Source organism: Amphimedon queenslandica, unplaced genomic scaffold (assembly GCF_000090795.2).
Source record: "Amphimedon queenslandica unplaced genomic scaffold, v1.1 AMPQUscaffold_13369, whole genome shotgun sequence".
NCBI classification, from domain to species: domain Eukaryota; kingdom Metazoa; phylum Porifera; class Demospongiae; order Haplosclerida; family Niphatidae; genus Amphimedon; species Amphimedon queenslandica.
The window spans coordinates 115,379-137,335 of record NW_003546395.1 but is presented as its reverse complement, the minus strand read 5'-3'; the positions used below and the strand labels follow the sequence as shown (position 1 = coordinate 137,335).

Sequence of the window (21,957 nt, the reverse complement as noted above, 5' to 3'; positions counted from 1 at the left end):
ATATTTCACCTTAAAAATAAGCCAGTATACAGTACTTTATTTTATGAGGGGAGTTAAAATAAAGAAGGATTTTTTAAAAACCTGTGGACCAAACTACATGTATTTTTGTTCATTGCGGAATTGGTAATGTAGATACATGTACATGTAGACCAGTTGGCATTAAGTATATTCATAGAATTTGAAGTGTATTCATCGTGATTCCGTAAATAAAGTTAAATTTTCCTACTGCCATTTCTGAATCATAGTTTACTAAGAGTAGAATGGGAGAAAACAATACCTTCGCTTCTATATGCCCTAGTTGCACTTATTAAAGTTCATTAGCCAACTATAGACACTGGATGATGGTCAGTATGCAGTAGCAAGATTGCTGTCACAAATAAATACAGCAGTTCTTGGAGAATAAGCTCTTTTTATGATCACTCCATAGACAACCATTGCAACTGGGACTCCCAAATGACTGCTAGAAAATTTTACTTTATTTACGGTATCACAATGAATGTACTTAAAATTTTATGAATATGCTTAGCACCAGCTAGTCTATAGGTAGCAATAACCATGTTTTTCAAATAGTGCTTTGTTGACTATTAATTCTTTCTTTAGGATCACATACCATTTTCATTTGACCTAGAGGCCATAATAGATGACTGGATATTTATGGGTTTTATGGTAGGGAATGATTTTATACCACATTTACCAAATATGCATATTAAACAAGTGAGACATTTATTATAAAATTTTGTAGTTTAATGTGTGCACATGCCTAAGATTATTTATGTGATTTTTTAGGAGGTTCTTCCCTTTTTGTACAAAATTTATAAGGAAACCTTACCTAAATTAAATGGTATGTAAATAATTTTTGTTATTCTACTTTTATTTTGTGTACATGTACTTGTAAATGCTTTGTAAATATAATGACATTTTAAAGTGAATTTTGCTGCTCTTCTGGAGGAGTTCACATTTCATTTCATTACTTACTGTACACTGTAGGTTATATTAATGAAAATGGTAAGCTTAATATGGAAAGGGCTGAGGAATATTTCTCAGCTGTTGCTAAAGTAAGTTAAACACTAGACATGTATGGTAATGTGTTCATTTGATTGTTTCTCCTGTCATTGCTGTGTACTTTTTAATTTGTGAAGTTGTGTGTTATACATAATGGTACAGTGTGTATGTGCATGTAGTCAGTTTGTCAATTCTTTTTAACGGCATCACACTGTATTTTGTTTTCCAATTACTTTAGTTGTTAAATTAATTAGTTGTCTTTACCATATTTTTTGTATATCTCATATGTACAAAACATAAAAAATTTTAAAAAACAAGATTGAGTAGGATTCCGAACAACCAATGAAAATACGAAATGAAAATCCTACTCTCGTGATGCAAATTCTACTCTACATTGTACTTTTAATGTTATTATTTATAAGTTATGGATCACCTTGCAATGTAAAGTAGAATTTGTGTCATGAGAGTAGGCTTTTCATTTCGTTTTTTGTTGTTCGTTCGGAATCCTACTCAGTCTTGTTTTTTTTTAATTTTTTATGTTCTTGTTTCTGTTGATTTTTTATTTATTTATAATATTTCTTCAGTTACAATTGTGATACTTTTTGATTTTACACAAACAATAAGTTTCTTTGTTGTTGTCATTGTTATGATTTTACAGCATTTATGAGGGACAGCTCTGATTGAATTGAATAGATATGGTGAAGGAATATCTAGTATACTGATGACAAGTGAAATGAATACTATAGTCTTGACATGAATCCTTGTTGAAGAAGCTCTATCTTCCCAGCAATCCTGTAGCTATTTCTGCAGGTTCTTCCTGTTGTCAAGTTCATATTATCATTAGTATTATAACATTAATTAATTGTTTTGTGTTTTTGAAATAAAATAATTCATTACACACTTGATATATGCAAGATTAATGCCTCTCTTAGCTGGAAACCTCCACTAAGTATTGCAGTTTGATTCCAAACATAGCTAGCCTAGCTAGGTAAAAATAACTTGCTGTTCCCAGTTCTGAGATCTGAGCATGCGCGACCACGCCCAAATGTTGGAGTACATGCTTCTTTAATTAACAAAATGGCAGCATGAGGTAAGCTGGTGTGATCCAGCAGTCACAGTATCACTTCTTCCTTTCCTTAGAGAATGATTTTAGGGGACAAGGACCTGTGCATACCCTGTTGGAATAGAATGGTGTAAGAATTAGCCTTTTATCACCAGACAAGATCAAGATATCAACCGACAACTGGATTGACAGGACTAACTTGATGATGAAGATTAAAAAAGGTGGCTGAACAAAACGGCAGTTTGCCGTTTTTGTTTTTTTTTTCCTCCCAGAAAAGGTTTAGAGCCATGCTAGTGGTACCATTAGAATCCTCTGGTCAAGATAAGGTCCTCTAAGAAGTCTGGTAAACATAGGAGCTCATTTTCCCGGTATAACAAGGCTGCAAAAGTCGTGGCAACCATTTTGTTTCGGGGTGAATCCTACTTAGTAACGCTACCGCGTTACTAATGTACAAATATTCCTGTAGTTGTCCAGTCCTTTCATTGCCCATTCTATTCAGTATTAATGCATGTTGCAGTATATACACTAAATGTACATGTACATGTATGTAAAATACATAACTGAATTTAAACCTACCAATAGAAGTTGAATTCGCTTTTTCTACTTTAAGATGAGATAATTAAATAATACATGTACGTGTACATAAGATTACTATTGTTGTCTGTTGTTAATTGTTATTTTTTGCTAGGCCTTGGCGGATTATGCCAGCATAATTTTGAGCATAATAGGGCCCAAAAGCATAAGCATAATGTAAGCATAATAGGGCTATAAAAGAAAATTTTGAAAGAATACATTGAGAAATGCAATAAACAGGCACTTGCACTCAATAATTTTACTGTTTTTATATTTAAACAGCTACTATTGCTCACAATATACTTTAAGAACTTCATAATTGAATTACTGGGTCACATTTCTGGGTGGGGCTAAGTTATTATAATGAAATTCATAGGCATAATTGGGAGCATAATAGCTGATTGATAGAGCATAATAGAGCTGTTTCCTGAGAATTGCAGCATAGCATAATAGAGCAATTTTAGAGCATAATCCGCCAAACCCTATTTTTTGCTGCTCTATAACTTGCTGTTTTGTATGTACATGTATATGTATTTTTGTGTACATGTACATGTACATGTACATTTCACTGTTTCCTTAGTAATGCTCTTGTACTACTGTACATTTAGTTTGATGAAGACCATTTTTCTGATATCATTTCTGACATAAAGTGGATGGAGTCTAAGAAGCAAAAGCACAAACAAAGTAGTTCACCTGATGATACTTCTGCTCATAGTATGCCATTTTCTGGTACTGTAAATGAAACAGAAGTTGATGAGAAATTAAAGGTAATTTTTAAAAGATGTTTGAGACTCATGTACTCTATGTGTACATTTAACTTTTAATAGAGAGATCTTGGCATATCTGACCTTGAGGATTATTTTGAGAAAGAAGATATAGATGCATCTGATCAGTTTATGGCAGATTTCTCTTCCTTTAAAGCTCAGTACTATAGTGATAAATTTATGTTAACAGATGTGTCTACTCCTGCTATTAATGAAATAGCTAAGTGCTATGTTGTTGGTATTCAGTGGATATTGAGTTATTACTATACTGGGGTACCGTCATGGAGCTGGTATGAATTTTTAAATTACGATGTTTGTTGTTTATTTTTTGCAGGTTTTATCCTTATCATTATGCCCCATTTGTGTCAGATCTTAAAGTAGTTGGTGATATGACAATTGACTTTCAACTTGGTGTACCATTTCTTCCCTTTGAGCAGTTGCTTGCTGTTTTACCAGCAAATAGCAAATCCCTTTTGCCTGAAGCTTATCAGGTGCATACAGTTTCATGTTGTGCGGTTGTTCTGTCTTAGATATTTGTGTCATTGTGTTTTATTATCTTGTGTTCTTTGCCATAAAACTTACTTATTTTGTATTTCTACATGTAAAATAATATCCTGTATCATCAAAGAGTCTCTTGTTTTTACACTTTTATGTGTACATGTACATGTAATGTATATGTATTTGTATTGTTATAGTACAGTATTATTTTGACTAAAGTACAATGCACCCATGTTCATGTGCATGTACAGTAGTTCATTATTTTAATGTTTATAAATTTTTGTGTGGTTCATCATTATTCATTCTGTTCATTTGTTATAGAGTTTAATGGTGAACACTGATTCTCCATTACTTGATTTCTATCCTGCTAATTTTGACATTGATTTAAATGGAAAGCAACATGACTGGGAAGGTGTTGTATTGATTCCTTTTATTGATGAGGTAAATTGCATCTAAATATACCTTTACTATTTTAATGCCAACATTAATGATTTAGGAACGCCTACTTCATGCAATGAAGCCACTTAGTGCATACCTGAATGAGGATGAAATTAGAAGGAACTGTCATGGGTCTTGTTTTGTGTATCGTTATGTGAAAAGTGCTCCTTCATTAATTTATCCATCACCTTGGCCTACTAAATTTCCTGATATTCAAAATTGCAAAGCAAAGTAAATTTTGCTGCCTGCATTAGACATTACTTAATTTTTTATAGTACATGTAGTTCCACACTTTGGCATGTACATGATGTACAATATGGTATCTACATGTACATGCATGTACGTACAATATACATGTACAATGTACATTTACATAATAATATTAGACTTGTATTTTTGGTTGCTACAGTATTTTTCTTTTTTTGCTTATGTATACATGTAGGTGCTTGACATTATCCTCTACTGCTTATAAAGTTGAAGAATCAGAATTAGTCTTTGGCCTGTGTCCTTCTGTGAAGCTGGATGTATTTTTCCCTGGTTTTCCTACTCTAAAACATGTGAATCATGAGGTAATTTTGTGTATATGTACATGTTTATTTCATAGAATGAAATTTTTCTGTTCTTAGTACCTGTCTGTCCTATGATTTACATGTACTGTACATGTATTTGTACATATGTATATTTAAAATATAAATTGAAAGTTTTGCTATGCTGCATGTACAAAATTGCATTGTGCATACATGTACATGTACATGTACATGTAAAATTGCATGTTTGAACCCAATCATCTTGCATTATCTACCTATACATGTACATGTACCGTACATGTCTGTATATGTATAGAGGTAGCATTTATACCATAAGTTGGGTATAGTTTAAGTGATGGTGCTTCTGTGTAGGTGTATGAATTGTGCACTGTACTAAATTGTGGATGTGTGTATATTTACATCTGTCATTATTAATGTAATGAAATTTACAATGTGTGAAAGTTAAAACATGATTTTTTGTGATGCAAGACTGTTGTTTTTGCTTTTGTTATTTATCCTAATGTTTGATATATATGTACTCTAAGAAATTATAGGCTACCTGTTCCTAGTCCTACAGTAGCTGTTTCTTGTGTAGCCTACCTGAGCTAATTCTGAAATGTGAAAGGCAAACCACCCTGAATCAAGGAAGAGGAATTTCCCTTTCAGCCATAGATAACAGGCCAACTTAGAATTGTGTGCCCTTAACTGCTGACTTTCCATTTTTGTGGGAAAATAGGCCATGCAGTGGCTACTGTACAACTGTGAGAGTATTATCTAATGAAGAAAGTCAATGCCAAAGTACATGCACATATAGGACAGTAAGGATATCTATTGTACCTTCAAGTTTAAGGAATGAGGATAGTGTTTGTCCACTAGGTAGTAAAGGTTACTTTTTGCTTAACTAAATTAAAGACACTGGTTGTACTGTGAATACTGACATAAAGCATTAGCATAGCATAGCATTACATGACATTACATTACATTACATTGACATTACGTTAGCATTACATTAGCATTACATGACATACATGTAGCATTACATAAAGTAATGCTATGTATGTCTACAATGTGCATGTATTCTTTACTTGCAAATAGTGCTGGTACTGGTGGCTATCTGGCGCAAGTTGCAAAATTGGGCATTGTTACCATGGGAATGATGGGCCTTATTAAAACAATCAACAATGTTGAAATTTCGGAATTTATTGTCAGTGACTATGAAAATGAAAGGCATTCCAGTAGAATTGATTCTCAATTTGGATCCAAAGTTCCTGCAGGACTCCATTTGGATAGTGCAAAGGAATGAATCTCAGAGAGTGGCATTAACTGGTGCAAGTGGCAAGTGATAGGTTGTAGCTATTCTTTGTTTGATGCTATATTTTGAAGGCTGATGCCATCACTTGTTCTCTTAACCACTGGAGCACTGATGTGCCCATACATGCTGGAGTATCTTGAAAGCTAGACTCTGTACTTTACATTTATTCAAAGTACATGTAAAAGTCTTCAGCATAAAATATTTTGTTTTGTATTTTTATATCCATTGAAAATTATCCAATTTATAGTGTAGATGAACAAACACAAACATCAGCACTTCCTTGCCACACCTCTTCATTTCAAACAATTTTCTAGTTTTTAATGTACACATATTATAGGCACACTTGCATTTTATTTTCTTTTTAGGCTTTTTTTGAAAGCAGAGGTATTCGAGTTTTTCAGACCCTTAGCAGAGGAGAAAGTGTATGTCTTCGTGTAAAGCAAAATGCATCCACATTGAAGGTATGCAACTAATGTAAATGTACATGTACATGTACTTGTGTATTTATATTGTATGTACAGTACAGTGCTTTAAAAACGCTAAGTAGCTACTCCGCAGTTACTCGATCTACTGTTGCGTAGGTAGTTCAGTGCTCTTCGTTGCACATGCGCAATGTGACATTAGTAGTAGCGCACATGGTCAGTAGCTAACAGTGGCTTGGATGGTAGAATCGAGTGAAGACCGTCCTGAATGGGCTTCTAAAAGCAGAGAGCAGTAGTGGAGATGAACCTGGAGGGCACAAACAGCCAAGAGAATTTGCATCTTCAAGTCTTTTTAAAGCCTCTTGAGCGCATGAGTGCTTGCTACTATAGAACATGTGACTGGGCGGTACCACAGTACTTCCTCAGCGTAGTGCAGTGAAAAGTAACGAAGAGTAACAAAGTAAAATATCTACATGTACCTACAAAGTTCTTTTTTCTACTGTGCTCCACTTTTGCTACTTAGCTTTTTTTAAAGCACTCTATTGTACTTGTTGTAGGATGCAGTTGATATTGCTGAGGAACTCATTGGTCATGTTGTCTATGTGCGTTGGCCATATCTTATTGAGTCTAAAGTGTGTTCAGTCTCTGATGGGGAAGTTACTTATTATAATGATAAAATGAGACATAGTGGAAATAAAGGTCGAGTAGTGCAACGAGCTCTCACTGATGAAGATAAAAAACTTTGGAGGGATGCAATTGTCACTCTCAGTAAAGAGTAAGTACTGTATGTTGTAACTATAATTTGTTTAAACATGCAGTAGATATACAATTGTACATGTACAAGTACTTATACTTACATGTATTGGCCAAAATTTGTAATTTTTGTCAACTTGCTACCCTCAGTAAATCTCATATTTTTTGGGTACACTACAGTGTAGTGAGTGGCCATATACATGTACATGTAAATGTACGTGTATGTGTATTTTGATGAATTAAAGCAAAGTTCTGAGGTACACACGTATACATGTATGGTACATGTACCTTAGTATATGGTGTTTTATATTTTTTTGTTGCATATACATGTATTAAATGTTTTTGAGGTGAGCCTTACTGCTGTGCTGGCAAGTCATTTGTAAAGGGATACTGTAGCAGTTTACAGGAATTGCATGCAGGGCTGCCAATAGGGGGGCAGGTGGGGCATTTTGCCCCGGGCCCCCAATCAAATGGGGCCCCAAGCCCCTGGTCAGTAGTAAAGTATGCATAGTTTTGTACAGAAAAATATTAATGAATTATGACAACTCTTTTAAGTTAACTTTTGCTGGGCCATTTGTTAGTCACTATTATTAATAAGGAGTGGGGCCATTTGTATTAGTAGGGGCCCTATCAAAGCTTTTGCCCTGGGCCCTACGTAGCCTATGGTTGCATGGCTTCATTACTGTATTTCCTTAAATAAAAGCCCAGGTGCTCTTTCCTAAAATGGTATTTGGACCTCGAAAAAATATATAAAAAATAAAAAAACTTAGGCCCAGAGCGGGGTTCAAACGCGTGACTTCATGCTTTTGACTTCTGGAACTTTAGGCATTATCCACTAGACTACTGAGTCACTCCTGGGGTGATGTTGCATATTTATAGTTAAATTGTATTGCTACCCCGGCGTTTATTTGAATGCGGCTTCTATTTAAGGATTTACGGTACATGGATAGTTAATAAGCCTACATTGTGTATATTCTTCTACATACGTGTACATGTAGCAAGTACAATTATGTTCTGATTCTTCAGCTTTGAATGATGTCTTATTACCTGAGCAACGCATAGGTGTGAAGCAAGGTTTCACATTTTGCCACTCTGCTTGGGTGCTGGAAAGTCTTCATAATGTAATCCACCTTAGGGAAAAGTTGCATTTTTTGCCTTCACTCATTATTTACCTTCTCCAGTGCAGCAAGAACTATAACAATGCTGCTAAAATATGTAGTCTGAATGATGTCCATTTTCTTAAAGGTGAAAGCAAGTATGAGAATGAAACATATCACTAGTCATTTGTTTAGGCTCCAATTTAGAAGAAGTCTGAGACTAAAAAGTTATCATCATATGCTACTGTATGGTGCACCTTACTGGACCGTGCATCGTATGCTATACGTCACACTGCTTACTATTCACTGTAGCATACCCTTGTAACCACCTGCTTGTGTATCGTTTACTATTTTGTACATCTGTTAACTTAGTTGTTCTCTCCACTATATTAAAAGATAGACCAAAACTTTTCCTTCAGAATTAACACAAGTAATCACTGTAGCATTCTTCCTTTTAAAAACATGGCTTAAACATAGTTTTGCACTAGGTCTTTAAACAACAGGGACCTAATAACAGTTCGTATTCTACAAGTATAAAGCCTAAGAAATGTGCTTAACTGTGTAGAAGTGGAGAAAAACTAAAGCTTTTACCACCAGTGAGCTCATGTACAGCATTACTGTGTGGGTGGAGCATACTGTAGCTTAATTGAGCCACACCTTTACATTGCAGCTAATTTTTACTTGATCAATTAAAACTGTTATTTATAATACAGATTGTGGTTAGGGTATGTACAGTACATATAAAAAAAAGGCTAAGTACCTACCCCGCAGTTACTTTACTTTTGCGTAGGTAGTTCGTTGCTCCTTCTCTGCGCATGCTTACTGCGACAGTAGCAGGACAGTAGCGCGACAGTAGAAGACAGTAGCATGACAGTAGAATCGAGCAAAAACATCCTAAACAGGCTTCTAGAAGGAGAGAGTAGTATTATAGATGAACTTGGAGAGCACAGACAGCCAAAGAAGCATCCACAAGTTCTACTATAGTACATGTGACTAGGTGGGATTGCAGCATAACGCAGCAAAGAGTAATGAAGAGTAGCGAAGTAGTAGTGAAGTAGTAGCGAAGTACCTACGAACTACCTTCAAGGTTCTCTTCTCTACTGTACCCTACTTTGCCTTTTTTTGATGTGTACTGTACTTTAGTGCTCTTTTGTTTAAAATTAGGTGCTTGACTGTACTATTCCATTTCTAAAGGCTAGTTTGTTGAGAGTTCAGTCTGATTATGTTGCTATTTGCTCGAGGCCATATCTTTCAGAAATTAATGTGTTTTCCTTCTTTGTTCTTGAATAATGTTAAAATAAATGCTCAAAATACTTGCATTATTTCCATTATTTTTGAACAGAATATGGTTTTTGGTCCCTCATCACATTTTGTCAGAAAGTGTGCTGATATTTGTGTATAGTATCACTATCCTTGTAATCACATAATTTATCACCTCACTTATTTTTGAAAGTTTACTTTTTAACTGTATTGTATTTATTTTGCTCATAATTTTTATTGCTATTTACATTTTACTCGCTACATTATGTACCTGTGTCTAAAGTCTCCATTTACTGTATAGCAGAAAATCTTCGTGGCCCAAATATTTTGTGGATCTGTTCAAAAAATTAATTTTGTGGCTTTATTTTTTTGTGGTTTTCTACTTTTCGGCCATGTTGAACCATATTAAATCAATTTACGTGCATTTTATTTTTGTGGATTTAAAAAAAACGCAACATCCCCGAAAATTTTGGGCCATGAAAATTTTCCGCTATACGGTATTTACATTGTACTTGTAAATTAAACATTTAATTTATTAGGTCGAGTTCTAGACGAGGTATTGATATTGGTGATATACAGGTATTAGTATATGTTGAGGAGCTTCAAGGAAAGAGATATGTGTGTGATAAATCTGGTCCTAGAGGTATCATGTCACTAGAGAAGCAGTGGAGTGCTAGTTCTACACCTTACCCTTTGCAAACTATAGTAAGCTTATACAAATGTATGTAAAAATGTATATTTACTTGCACATGTGCTGCTTTTACATCTTATTATAGTGCAGTTGCTTTTATTGAGCTGCTACAATGCATTTGCATTTGCACAATTTTTTTCAACTTGTGTTTTTTACTTACATTTTTAAGGTTCGGAATATTACTGATTCTGCACCCGAATATTGTGATAAATTGAAGACACTTGATGAATTATTTGAAATTGGTACTCAGTGTTTCGTATTATATCCCCCTTATTATGGTGAACAGGCTGAAGTAACCGATAGAATTTTTTATGTAAAGGTATTATACAAATTGTGTTTTTAGATTGTGTCAGTAGATCTTAAACGCAACAAAATTGGTGTTCAATTTTCTTTAGTTACAGAACCTGACTTGTCCTTTGCTATTCGTAAGTTCTACCATCCATGCCTTTCAATATGCATCAATTAAATGTAGTTGTAAAATATTACTATATTATCAATGTTGTTGACAGAAAAGTTTCAGATTACACATACATGTACATGCATATCTGTACATCTATTTTTTGAGGAAAGAGGCCTGAGTTTTAATTGTTTCATTATTATACATGTAGTTTAGTTCTTGTGTTTTATCTGTTTCATTAAAGGTTTTCTTGTTTTTAGCAGTAATACTGCATATACCCATCATACAGTGTACTAGTATAATCACATGATAGCTATACAGATTTGACATGTGCAGCATTTTTGCATCTATATCTTAAACTGTAGTTGTTCCTGATTCCTGTATTGGTAATGCACAGTTTACAATATTTGTTGACTTGAGACAACCTAAGAAAAGCAGTATGAATTGATATTATGTAAAGTGCTTTGATGTACTGCAAAAGATATACATGTATATGTACATTTACAATGTACATGTACATGTACATGTACTATACACTGTGTACTTCTATTAGTTGTTTTAATGCAAATTTATATACATGTACATGTACACATGCAGGTAATTATGACAGACTGAATACTCAATATTGCTCCATTGGACAAATGGCTCAGAGGTTGAATCTAGATCCAGTTTTGGTGGCTCGTATTACCTCTTCAATATATTGTGAGAAAGGATCATCTGAAAAGTAAGCCTTTATTTCCTGTAATATGAAATTACTGAAAGTGTGCACTCATACATTTTTATTTTAATTTGATTTAGTACATTTGTGCTTGCTATATTATACTTTCTTTCCCTGTTTACTTTGTGTGTTATTCTATTCACCTAATCTGCATGTAATATACTGTGTACCATAAATGTATGCATGTACATGTACATGTACATACAGTACAGTATATCAGTAATATGGCAACTGATTTTGCCTGAGGCACAGCCAAATGTAGATGGTCCCATATTGGTGTTATTACATGTACATGTACATACGTGTACATGTACCTCGTATTCTTAAAGTAAGATCAAACCACAAATGGGCTACCAATGACTATTTAATCAGTATAATAACATTTAATCAGTAATAGCAACAACTGACAGTGTACACTCAGCTACAAAAGTCATTAAATTGTTCTTCAGACATACATTTATGTCACCAAGAACAGAAACGAAAGGCTTATAGTCCAGCAGTAAGGAGATGAAAAAAGCAGACATTTTCTTCACCATGTAGCTTTCTCAATATTATTATAGACACGCAGTGGTACATGCATGTACATGTATATATTTAATTGTAGTGTGTATGCATGTATGTGCATTATACATGTATCACTTTGATACAGCAACTATAGTATAGGTGTGTGTTTTCTTCATATGCCATACTTGTTGTCTTTTATGCATATACATGTACATGTAGCCTAACCTCAATTTTTCACTACCTTGATTTGATGACCACATGGTACCTTAATTTCCCTTTGTTAGAATATTCATTATTCATGTCATTAAATGTCTACTTTCAGCACAAAATACATGTACCTTGTGTAGCTGTGGAATACTGCTCATTAATGCCTTTTTCAAGTAACAAGGCTTGGGATTAGCCTCCTTACTGCACTTACTGATTTATTTACATTATTTTGTATCTCACATTATGTTTTCATTCATTTTCTAGCAAGAAGGAACGTGAACGAATTAATATAGGCCTAAATATGAAGTTTTCTACTCGCAACAAAGAGGTACACTGCATACATGTACATTTTACTGCATATTTACAGCAATTTTTGTGTATGCATTAGTTGGTTGGATATGCTAAAAGGACTAATAGAGGAACCTGGTTATTGTCACCATCTGCTGAGAGTATTTTAATTGAATATATGCAAAAGTGACTTCAATGCCTAATGTTGTCAATTATCATTGTTATAATACATTTTAGGTTTCCACTGATGTTTTCTGTGTTGAATAGTCACCCAAGAAATGACAAGTATTATGAGGCTGACCTATTCTCAGCTGATAATCCCAAGTATTTACAAGCATGCACGTTAAGTAATTTCAAAATATTTCATGTTCAAAACTTTGCCACGTGGCCATATATTTTTGCATGCATCCACATACTTCCAAAACAATTTGTATTATTATGTGTACACAAGAGCCCTGGTGTACTTGAATGCATGATGATGTCACTGAATGCCAATCAGCTATTGTATTTGTATTGTTAATTCTACTTCAGTCGTCTTAATCTAGATGTACACATGTACATCTATAGAACTATTGAAATGTTAAGTTGTGTCTTTTTGTTGATTGTGACAGACTGTGGCTATGATGTACCTCAGGAGTCCATGGACTCTTGTGTACCAACATGTATGCATGTACATGTACATGTGTTTAAGACCCTAAATAATTGTAGGAGTGACAGTATTTTTTGTGCATTAGCATATCTACGTACATGTATTTGATTCTTTAAAAACTATTCATTTATTTAGTGAATCAATAGCTTGTGTTAAAGAGTGGCTTAAGTCTCTTCCTATCAATGACCTAACTCCAGTGGAATGTGGTAGTGATACTCTTAATACTTTCCATATTGAAAACATTGAAAAATCAGTTAATTCTGTTAAGGTACATTATTAGCTATACAGCAATCTACTTACCTGTGCATGCATGTATGTGTACATGAACATACATGTATGCATGATCAATGTATTTTTTGATTATTTGATCTACAATTTTTAGGTTTTGAAATCAAAGAAGTTTCTTACATTGAAATACAATCCATCTCAACTTTACAAAGTAATCTTACATGTATTTGTAACTTTAAATTGTGTTGTTTTCCCTAATTGTCTCATCTTAGCCAGGTGATCACCAGGGAGGTTTGATACCAGACGAGCATTCTGATTATTACCTGTTTGATCGAGTAGTTAATGTTGCTAGTAATGGAGTGGTTCCTTTTGGTTTAAGGGGCACTGTGACTGGAATATCAGGAGGTATAATAAAAATTATTAACACTTGTGCACTTAGTCAGATACAATTTTTTTCTTTACACAATTTTATGAGTTTAACCTCATGAAGTTTATCAAATTCATTGTTTTATTTTATGTTCATATGATGTAATGTTGTTCTTATGCAGATGGAAAAGATAATAAGACATTGTATGAAGTCATTTTTGATGAGGAGTTTCTTGGAGGTTTATCACTTCGTTGTTCAGGTGCAAAAGCATATCATTTACCTCCTTCTTGCCTCTTAAATTTATCATATGGCAAAAGATGGGAAAATGAGAGTAAACCCATGGGTCATTCAACCAGCAGTTATACACACTCTAGTGGACCTGTTTCTGATAAACCTGTTATGCCTCCTAGTTACTCTGATGTAACTTCCTCTAAATCGAACCGAAGCAGGTCATATAATGAAGTCAAGCCATTTTCTCGTGCAAAAGATTTCGTTGGAACAAGAAGTATGGAAGGTAGAACTTTAGCATTAAGTTCTAGAAATGAAGGAAAGAAGATATTGGCTAAAAGAAAAGAAAACGTGACTAAAGGTAAATGGCATGTTCACAAACTACTTGTATGTGTACATGTGTATACATGTACTTCTCATTTGTATATTTTTGGATACTTTATAGCTTGAAATTTTCGTGGAGTGTGAATTTCGTGGTTTTCGTGGTTTTCGTGGTTATGGGCTGCCCAAGAATTTTAAACCCACGAAATCATTGAAGTGCCATCCCTTATAGGCTATGTAAACTGTCAACCATGAAAATTAAACCACAAATTGCCCCACTAGGAGCAATCTACGAAAATATCTGACCCACGAAAATATTAAGCTATATGGTACTTACACTTAAATACAGTATTACTATATATACATGTAGTTGCATACACTTTTCTACATGTACATGTGCTTGTTCCTATACCATAAATTTTACTTTCATTCATACCTATACAAATTTAGCTTCTGAATTCGATCTAATGAGGAAATCAATGGACAATCCAAGTTCTGCCCCTCGTTTAGTTACACCTCTTGAAATGTCTCGTCCTCCTCAACAATCTCTTGGCACTAATGTGCCTCATCCTGTCATGATTAATAATTTGTCTGACAAAGATTTAGAATTACACGGCAGTGCTATGACTACTAGTATAAATGATTCTAGTCCGGATATTTCTCCTCTAACCATTTCCGATCCAGCCCTAAGCAGTACATGTAATCAGGATTCTGCAACTAGTACTTCTTTATCGCCATCTGTGGCTGCTATATTTAACCTGAAAGAACTCAAAACAGTTCCGCTCTCATCAGACAAGTATCATAAGGAAGATACTGCTGAATGCACACCCTCTGTTACAAAGCATTCTGGTTTCATCAAGTTTTCATCTTCCTTTGCCCCTTCAGTTGCAGCTGTATTTGATGCAAGTGCTGAAGCTAATACCAGCCAAAATATACATGTACATGCATCAAAAAATCCAGTGTCATCTGGTTCTTCTAATGTTTCCACTTTTGCTCCATCAGTTGCTGCAGTTTTTGCTCATCATGAATCTGATAAAAATGATCCAGCAGTACCAACATTTTCTTCTGAAAAGAAACAGCAAGAAGTCAATCTAAAAAGCCTTTTAGGCATATCTCCTACACAGCAAATGCAGAAACCTTTTGCTCACTTCTCACAGACACAAAGTCAGCCAAAATTGCAACCACCCAGACCTAGAGGACCAAGTGGTGGTGTCTACTCATATCCCAATGGTCCAATCATGAGTACTGGTTTTCCTGTTACAGGCATATCGTCTCAGCATCCTCCAAGTATGCACTTGATCAGCGTATGCTCTATAATTGCATTTATTCCTTGTAGACCATTCTGTCAGGCCATATGTGCCATACAGGCCATATACTAATCCAATGGTGAGTATTGGGTGAAACTAGTAATTTTTTTTCCGATGTTTTACATTATGCCCCCATCACAGTTTCATGTGCCTCATTTCATTACTGGCACCTCATTTCATGCCATTAATTGTGAAGTTTAATATTTCGTATTTGCCTTTATGTGTACATGTATATTGTCTTATCTAATCAGGGCATGCATGCATTGAATGCTTTTTTTATAATTCAGGAATTACGTCCAGTATCTCATGCCTATCCTACAATGTGGCAGCATCCTCCATTACAACCTCCTTATTATTTTAAGGCACCACCTACAGTTCCAATAATTAATGCTCCACATCCACGTGGTCCTTCAATACCACCATATAGATCATCTCTAAATCCACATTCCATTCCTTTCACTCCACCACAGGTAATATTTTTTTAGTAGTGTGTTCGAGTCTTGTTGAGCTGTCAGTGTAATGATTGTTATTCCTGCAATACTACATATTGACTTTAATGGAATATTTTTAGTCACTATTACAGAAGTTCTTTTAATTACTTTAGGTCTTATTAAAACATGGCGCTAAGTTGTCATCTCATATTCCTTCTCAGGAAGATGAGGAACGCCCAATGACTCAACATTACAATACACCAAGTCGTGTAGAAGCAAAAGAAGTAGAGGCTATTGAGGCCACAATTTCATCTAAAGAGGAGACTCCACATGTGGTTGGCACTATAATTCCTGACATCTAAGCTATTGCAATTTTGCATATTAAGTATCACTTGATGTGATCTTCACTATTAAAAAAAATAATTATTTTCTTTATAATTAAGAATTAATTTTTGAAAACCACCTCTATTGAACATTGCACATAACTAACAATAATGTATAGGTATAAATTGTGCCTAGATCACTTAGGCTTATTTATGCATGACAGTTTATCCACAGTTGTGCTGCTCAAAATAATGACACAATTATTGAGTAACAACTTTTAAAATAAAGAATACACATTGTGACAAGTATAAGTACATGTCATTACAACTATAGCAAATAAAATATCAGGATTTATTATAGTTAACACTCTCATTCATAGAAACACAACATCACCAGTTAATAGCCCCTCGCTTCTTAAAAAATCCAAGATAACTCTGGTTATGGATCATAGCAGACACACCAAGATAATAATCAATCACGATATCCCCTTCGATTTTCTTGAATTCTGGTAAAGACGGAGGTGGCGATTCAGTAGTTTTTGCCTTCTCCCTAAACTCTAATATGGCACTTTCAATTGGATCAATTGCTGTGTCAAGCGTGAGCTTAGGATCTTGTATTTTCTTATTTATGACCAAAATGTGAGAGGCAAAAGTGACATAAGGAACAGAAGAGCTGACTGGATTCCATTTTGTCCAGAAGCTAATCGGCTCCTGTCCCCAAACTATCTTTAATCCTTTACCCTTCCTTGCACTAAAATAGTATCAAAAGCAATAATCATCAAAAATAATATTTCACTTACTAGCCATAAGAATATGTATATTTAAAATCTCCCACATGAATTTCCCTAATGTAGGCCAAAGGAATAAACTTAAGCTCGTCTACCAGTTGCTGAATGAAATTGTATTTAACAGAAATCAGATTATTATCTGTCAATACAACAATTCTTTCCTTCTCCAGGTCCCAGTGATCAATTCTAATGACAGATAACAATAATCAATATCAAAGAAGTAGGATGAGGAACTCATATGAAACCCCATTGCTTTCATTATTGTGCTACATGTACATGTGTACATTGTATATCTTTCATGTATTGTACATGTACATGTATGTCAGATACAGTACAAGACAAGTTAGACAACTACAACTCTTATGTAGTTGCGTGTACTACAGGAAAACAAAATGGTTGCATTTTAACCCTTTAACATCAAAATTAATTTTGATAAAAAATAATTTCTTGTTAGTACTAGTTCAGCAATGCATACATGTATCTCTCAAGATCTTGTCCAGCAAGACTTGAAGCTTGCTAGCAGCCTTTATGGCATGTTTATCCTTAGATAGAAGAAGTACATGTATATAGTAAATGAAGCAGCATAAAGCAATGGAGCGTCTATTGTGAAGATACTCACCGCTTTTTTTAACTACACAGACTTGGCGAAGCAAAAGAGAGAGTTCTATCACGTTCAGCAGGACCTGGTAAGCATGATATGAAGAATGAAGAGGCAGAAGTCAGTGGAGAACAGGCAGAAGTCAGTGGAGAAGATGCTTTGAGTAGAAACGCTACTGTGACTCGTCAAGGAGCCATGGTTGCCAAGCAAAATGTGGCCACACCCACCGCTTTTCTCCATTGAAATGTTAGGCAAAGCAGCTCTCTCGAGTCGCTTGCCTTTTCTTCTCATTTCTAGAGGATTTCACAAGCCAAAGGTAAGTCTAAACATTCTGTCTATTGTTGTTTTGTCATTTTCTAGGTTACTTACCTTGGCCACTGATCGTTTTCAACTGTCGGAGCCACGCTAGTGTACTTTTCTACCTATATACTGTGTTTTGAGTCTTTGACAATGTTATATATGTTAGAAAGATGAAAGGAGAAGTTACTTAAGCTTTCTAGAATGTTATATTGTCATGAATAAAAGAGAAAATAACAAAAAATGTATAATATACTACACCTATTCATGTTATTGACGTACAGGAAAGTCATTCAGCATTAAAGGGTTAACATAGATTATTCAATGTACAAGTACCTGAAGACTTCTCCAAAAAGTAAAAAAAAAGAATTAGATGGTAGAAACAACCTTAGCGAGTATAACAATGAATTTTAGCTATATGCATGCTTTAAAAACACTTTTACACTTGCAATACTCTTATTAAATGGATAACACAAACAGGCTGAAGCAGCAGTAATTAACAATGATTTTACAGTACATGTACTTACTCTGTCAGTAGCCAAGCCTTACGAATATTACTGTCATTTTCATCAAGTCGTGCTTTAATAGCAGAAACAGCTGCAACAAACATACTCTCATCCTACAGATAAACAATAACAAAAAAGAAATTGATACCAATTAATTTCAAAAATTATATAATTAATTACATATAATTTAATGATTGATATGCAGCTTGTTAACAAACAAGTGCATCAGAGTAATAAAAGCATAACAGGCCTGAAAATTAGCAGAAAGACACAAGAAATTGCTGAACTTCGTCAATTAACACCAGTGATCCCACTAAGCAATTATAATGACAGGAGATTTCGAGCATCTACTACTCAAAAAATGTAGAAGCACATGTAGTGCCTGTAATATAATTATTATGAAAAATGCACATTCATTTTATATTTGCAACATGTATACTTTTAAAATAAAAGCCTTTACATTATTGTATACACATATGTATAAATTATGACTTGTAAATCTCACACTAATCTTCAAGGATAATTTCACTGTTTTATCTTAAACCACACAAAAACAAGGATCATGTGTACATGAAAATGTAATATATGAAAAAAAATCATAACCAAAGCATAAATGTACATGTAGCTCCGAGAGGTGCTAAACTACAATAGAAAAGATATCGCCTATGGTCAGTATGGTGCGAGGGCTTGCCTAAGCGCTTCTCCATAGTGTGCTTCAATTTTGAAATTGACAGTAAAAAAGTTCAGTAAAAATTGTTTTATGATTATTTTCATTATCACAAAACCATCGATAGCGTTTATCTTTTCTCAATATATACATGTACACACTACCTTCTAATGCTTTTGGAGAAGCCTTAGACAGTGTTTCTTTGCATTCTCTTGCTGCTTGAAACCCAATAAAATCTGTCCCAATTTCCAAGCCTCGCTGTCTACTCTATCTATTCATCCTTATACAGGCAAAGTTCACTATAAGTTCTGTAAAAATTGTACACAAAGTGATTGGTAATTCTGGGCTATACTGGCCCCCAGGAAGAATAATAATTTACCAACGTTTTTCATCTAACCTATCTACTGTAACTAAGAGATTTTTATGCTGAATTGACTTGTCTTGGTCTCAGTCCTGTACATGCTACAGTTAGAAAGTTATAATTAAAAAAGAAGGACTACTAGTTGGGGCTATTCTAAACATGGCACCATGATGGACACAGATTTCTCATTCCTTTATCAAGAGCGGTAGAATAGCCCCATGACAAAGTATCCTAACTTACATATACTCTTACAATATAAATGAAAACCAAGGTACATGTACATGTATGTTTGATTAGATGTCAGCATAAATAATTCAAATTGCATGAAATACAGAGATGTAGTTTATTAATTTACTTAGGTGTCACATACAATATAGGCTTGTATAATGGACAAGCCCATGGCTACATCACGTGTAATTGTAATTTATACATACATGTACGTTGAAATTTTCAAGGTACAAAATTATGTTTTTTAAAAAAAAGTTCTCAAAAATTAGTCTATACATAGTATGTACATGTACATGTACTGAACAGCTCCAAATTTTTTGTTAGTCAAAAATTTTGTAAATAACTTAATTTTCTGTTAAAAATTGATTTTCGTGAATAAAAGTAATTTTTGTTACTTGTGTTATAAATCTTCATACTACCCACAAGGAACAAATAACTTTTGTTAGTCACAAAAAATGTTTGACAAATTTGAAGACATTTTTTGAATAACACGATACAAATTATGCACAATAGAATGGCATTGGTGGTGGTAAAAAAATCACGAAAATAACAAAAGCAACCGCAACCATATTAATTACCGTACAGCGAGAAATTTTGGAGGGAGTTAAATTTGGCAAATTTGACACTTTCTAGCCATTTGCCAAGATAAAAATCAGCCATTTCAAGCCATTATGCACATGTTCAATGGCATTAGTGATGAAACGAATAGTATTTTCCACTATTCGAATATTTTAACTATTATTGCTGAATGATTAAAAACTAGCTTTTTGGTATTAATCTCATCAAAATAATCCCAACAGGGCTTCTTAGAGATTGAGACCCACTTCCATGGCTATAGCATCAGTATTAAGCAAGTTGCTAACCAAAAAACTGACTAAGAAAGCCAAAGAATTATTGCAATAACCATTAATAATTCTATTCAAATAGCAAAAAAATATTCAAATATTGCTATAAAAATTATAAACAAACGAATATTCAAAAATCTCACTATTCGTTTCAGCACTAAATGGCATGTGGCCATACACTTGCAAAATAAAATTTGCCAATTACCAAAATTTAGCAATATGCCAAATTTAACTCCCTCCCAAATTTCCTGCTACACCTATACCGTATAGCAGGAAACTTTCATTTGGTGCTAATTTTCGTTTGTTTCGTTAGCCCAAATATTTGAACAAAATTTTAAGACAATGAAACTTTAATCTAACTAAAATTTGACCCATGGCAGATCTGTGGCTTCATCAGGATTGACACAAAAGGCAGTTCTTCTCCAACTGATGGACTCCAAATGTCTTTAAAAATGTGGTAACCATGGCGAACCATACGGAACCATAGACATACTTCCATCTTAAACCATACACGTGGTACTAATTAAATGGGTGTGGCAGTGAAGATTTATGTCAGGCAAAACGAAAATAAAGTCAACGAAAATATCTTGTAAAGCCTGCTTGGAAAGATAACAAAAGTTTCTGGCAATGAGAATTTCCTGCTATATGGTATTTTATCAATGAAATTGACCACAAGATCATTACAATATACCAAGAGTTGATAATTATTATCTATTCTTGAATATACATAACGATTGTGAAAATTATTGCCAAAATAAACTGCCAGAAAGCTCATTTAGCACATTTACCACCAGCATTAACCATGACAGTTAATATTAATTATACTACATATACAATAGCACTACATATACGATAATACATGCATAACAACAGTAAAAAATTAATACAACTAATAATCTGTCTCTTTCACCCAGAATGTCAATGTCAAAGAAGAAACAATGAATGTCATAGGAGTGGGGACATGCACAAAATTAATAAAAAATTAAGTTAATACCTCAGTCGAAAAAAACTGTTTATATTCAGGAAGAGAAGATACTTGCCACTCACTCATCATAGAGTTAAGACCTGGTATAGTTTCTGCTACAGGTTTGAGCACACTAGTCTCCTTTTCATCCGTAGCCTCGTCATTTGCGGCAGCAGTTGCACCCTCAGCAGTGGAAGTATTAGACGAAACGTCCAATACAGGAGGAGTCACGTTTGTATCAGAAGAAGCGTCCTCCAAAGAGATCTCGGTTGGAACTTCACTGTCAGCCATTACAAAAACAAGCGCCACTGCCAGTCATGAGTCATTCACGTGAT

General features: G+C 34.2%; 2 protein-coding genes across 2 annotated transcripts in view; one reads left to right on the top strand and one right to left on the bottom strand.

The window, feature by feature from the left end:
• Positions 1–16,711, top strand: part of LOC100632707 (5'-3' exoribonuclease 1-like) — a 28,851-nt gene extending 12,140 nt beyond the window's left edge. The window contains exons 6-31 of the mRNA XM_019997472.1: positions 601–714; positions 787–841; positions 988–1,055; positions 3,247–3,405; positions 3,466–3,692; positions 3,737–3,893; positions 4,222–4,341; positions 4,397–4,569; positions 4,781–4,907; positions 6,543–6,638; positions 7,157–7,374; positions 10,249–10,414; positions 10,570–10,692; positions 10,744–10,825; positions 11,395–11,521; positions 12,491–12,554; positions 12,615–12,700; positions 12,752–12,838; positions 13,299–13,431; positions 13,546–13,602; positions 13,664–13,796; positions 13,940–14,347; positions 14,758–15,594; positions 15,644–15,693; positions 15,902–16,084; positions 16,219–16,711. Of these exons, the coding sequence (XP_019853031.1) occupies positions 601–714; positions 787–841; positions 988–1,055; positions 3,247–3,405; positions 3,466–3,692; positions 3,737–3,893; positions 4,222–4,341; positions 4,397–4,569; positions 4,781–4,907; positions 6,543–6,638; positions 7,157–7,374; positions 10,249–10,414; positions 10,570–10,692; positions 10,744–10,825; positions 11,395–11,521; positions 12,491–12,554; positions 12,615–12,700; positions 12,752–12,838; positions 13,299–13,431; positions 13,546–13,602; positions 13,664–13,796; positions 13,940–14,347; positions 14,758–15,594; positions 15,644–15,693; positions 15,902–16,084; positions 16,219–16,407 (4,239 nt within the window). The 3' untranslated portion in view covers positions 16,408–16,711. The remainder of the gene's footprint in view (positions 1–600; positions 715–786; positions 842–987; positions 1,056–3,246; positions 3,406–3,465; positions 3,693–3,736; positions 3,894–4,221; positions 4,342–4,396; positions 4,570–4,780; positions 4,908–6,542; positions 6,639–7,156; positions 7,375–10,248; positions 10,415–10,569; positions 10,693–10,743; positions 10,826–11,394; positions 11,522–12,490; positions 12,555–12,614; positions 12,701–12,751; positions 12,839–13,298; positions 13,432–13,545; positions 13,603–13,663; positions 13,797–13,939; positions 14,348–14,757; positions 15,595–15,643; positions 15,694–15,901; positions 16,085–16,218) is intronic.
• On the bottom strand, positions 16,607–21,955 carry LOC100631950 (tumor protein p63-regulated gene 1-like protein). The gene is made up of 4 exons (XM_003387106.3): positions 21,653–21,955; positions 18,579–18,670; positions 17,169–17,342; positions 16,607–17,119 (listed from the first exon to the last, which is right to left on the bottom strand). Exons 1-4 carry the CDS (start codon positions 21,911–21,913, stop codon positions 16,759–16,761), a joined length of 888 nt encoding a protein of 295 aa, XP_003387154.1. The 5' UTR covers positions 21,914–21,955; the 3' UTR covers positions 16,607–16,758.
• Positions 21,956–21,957: the final 2 nt, after the last annotated feature.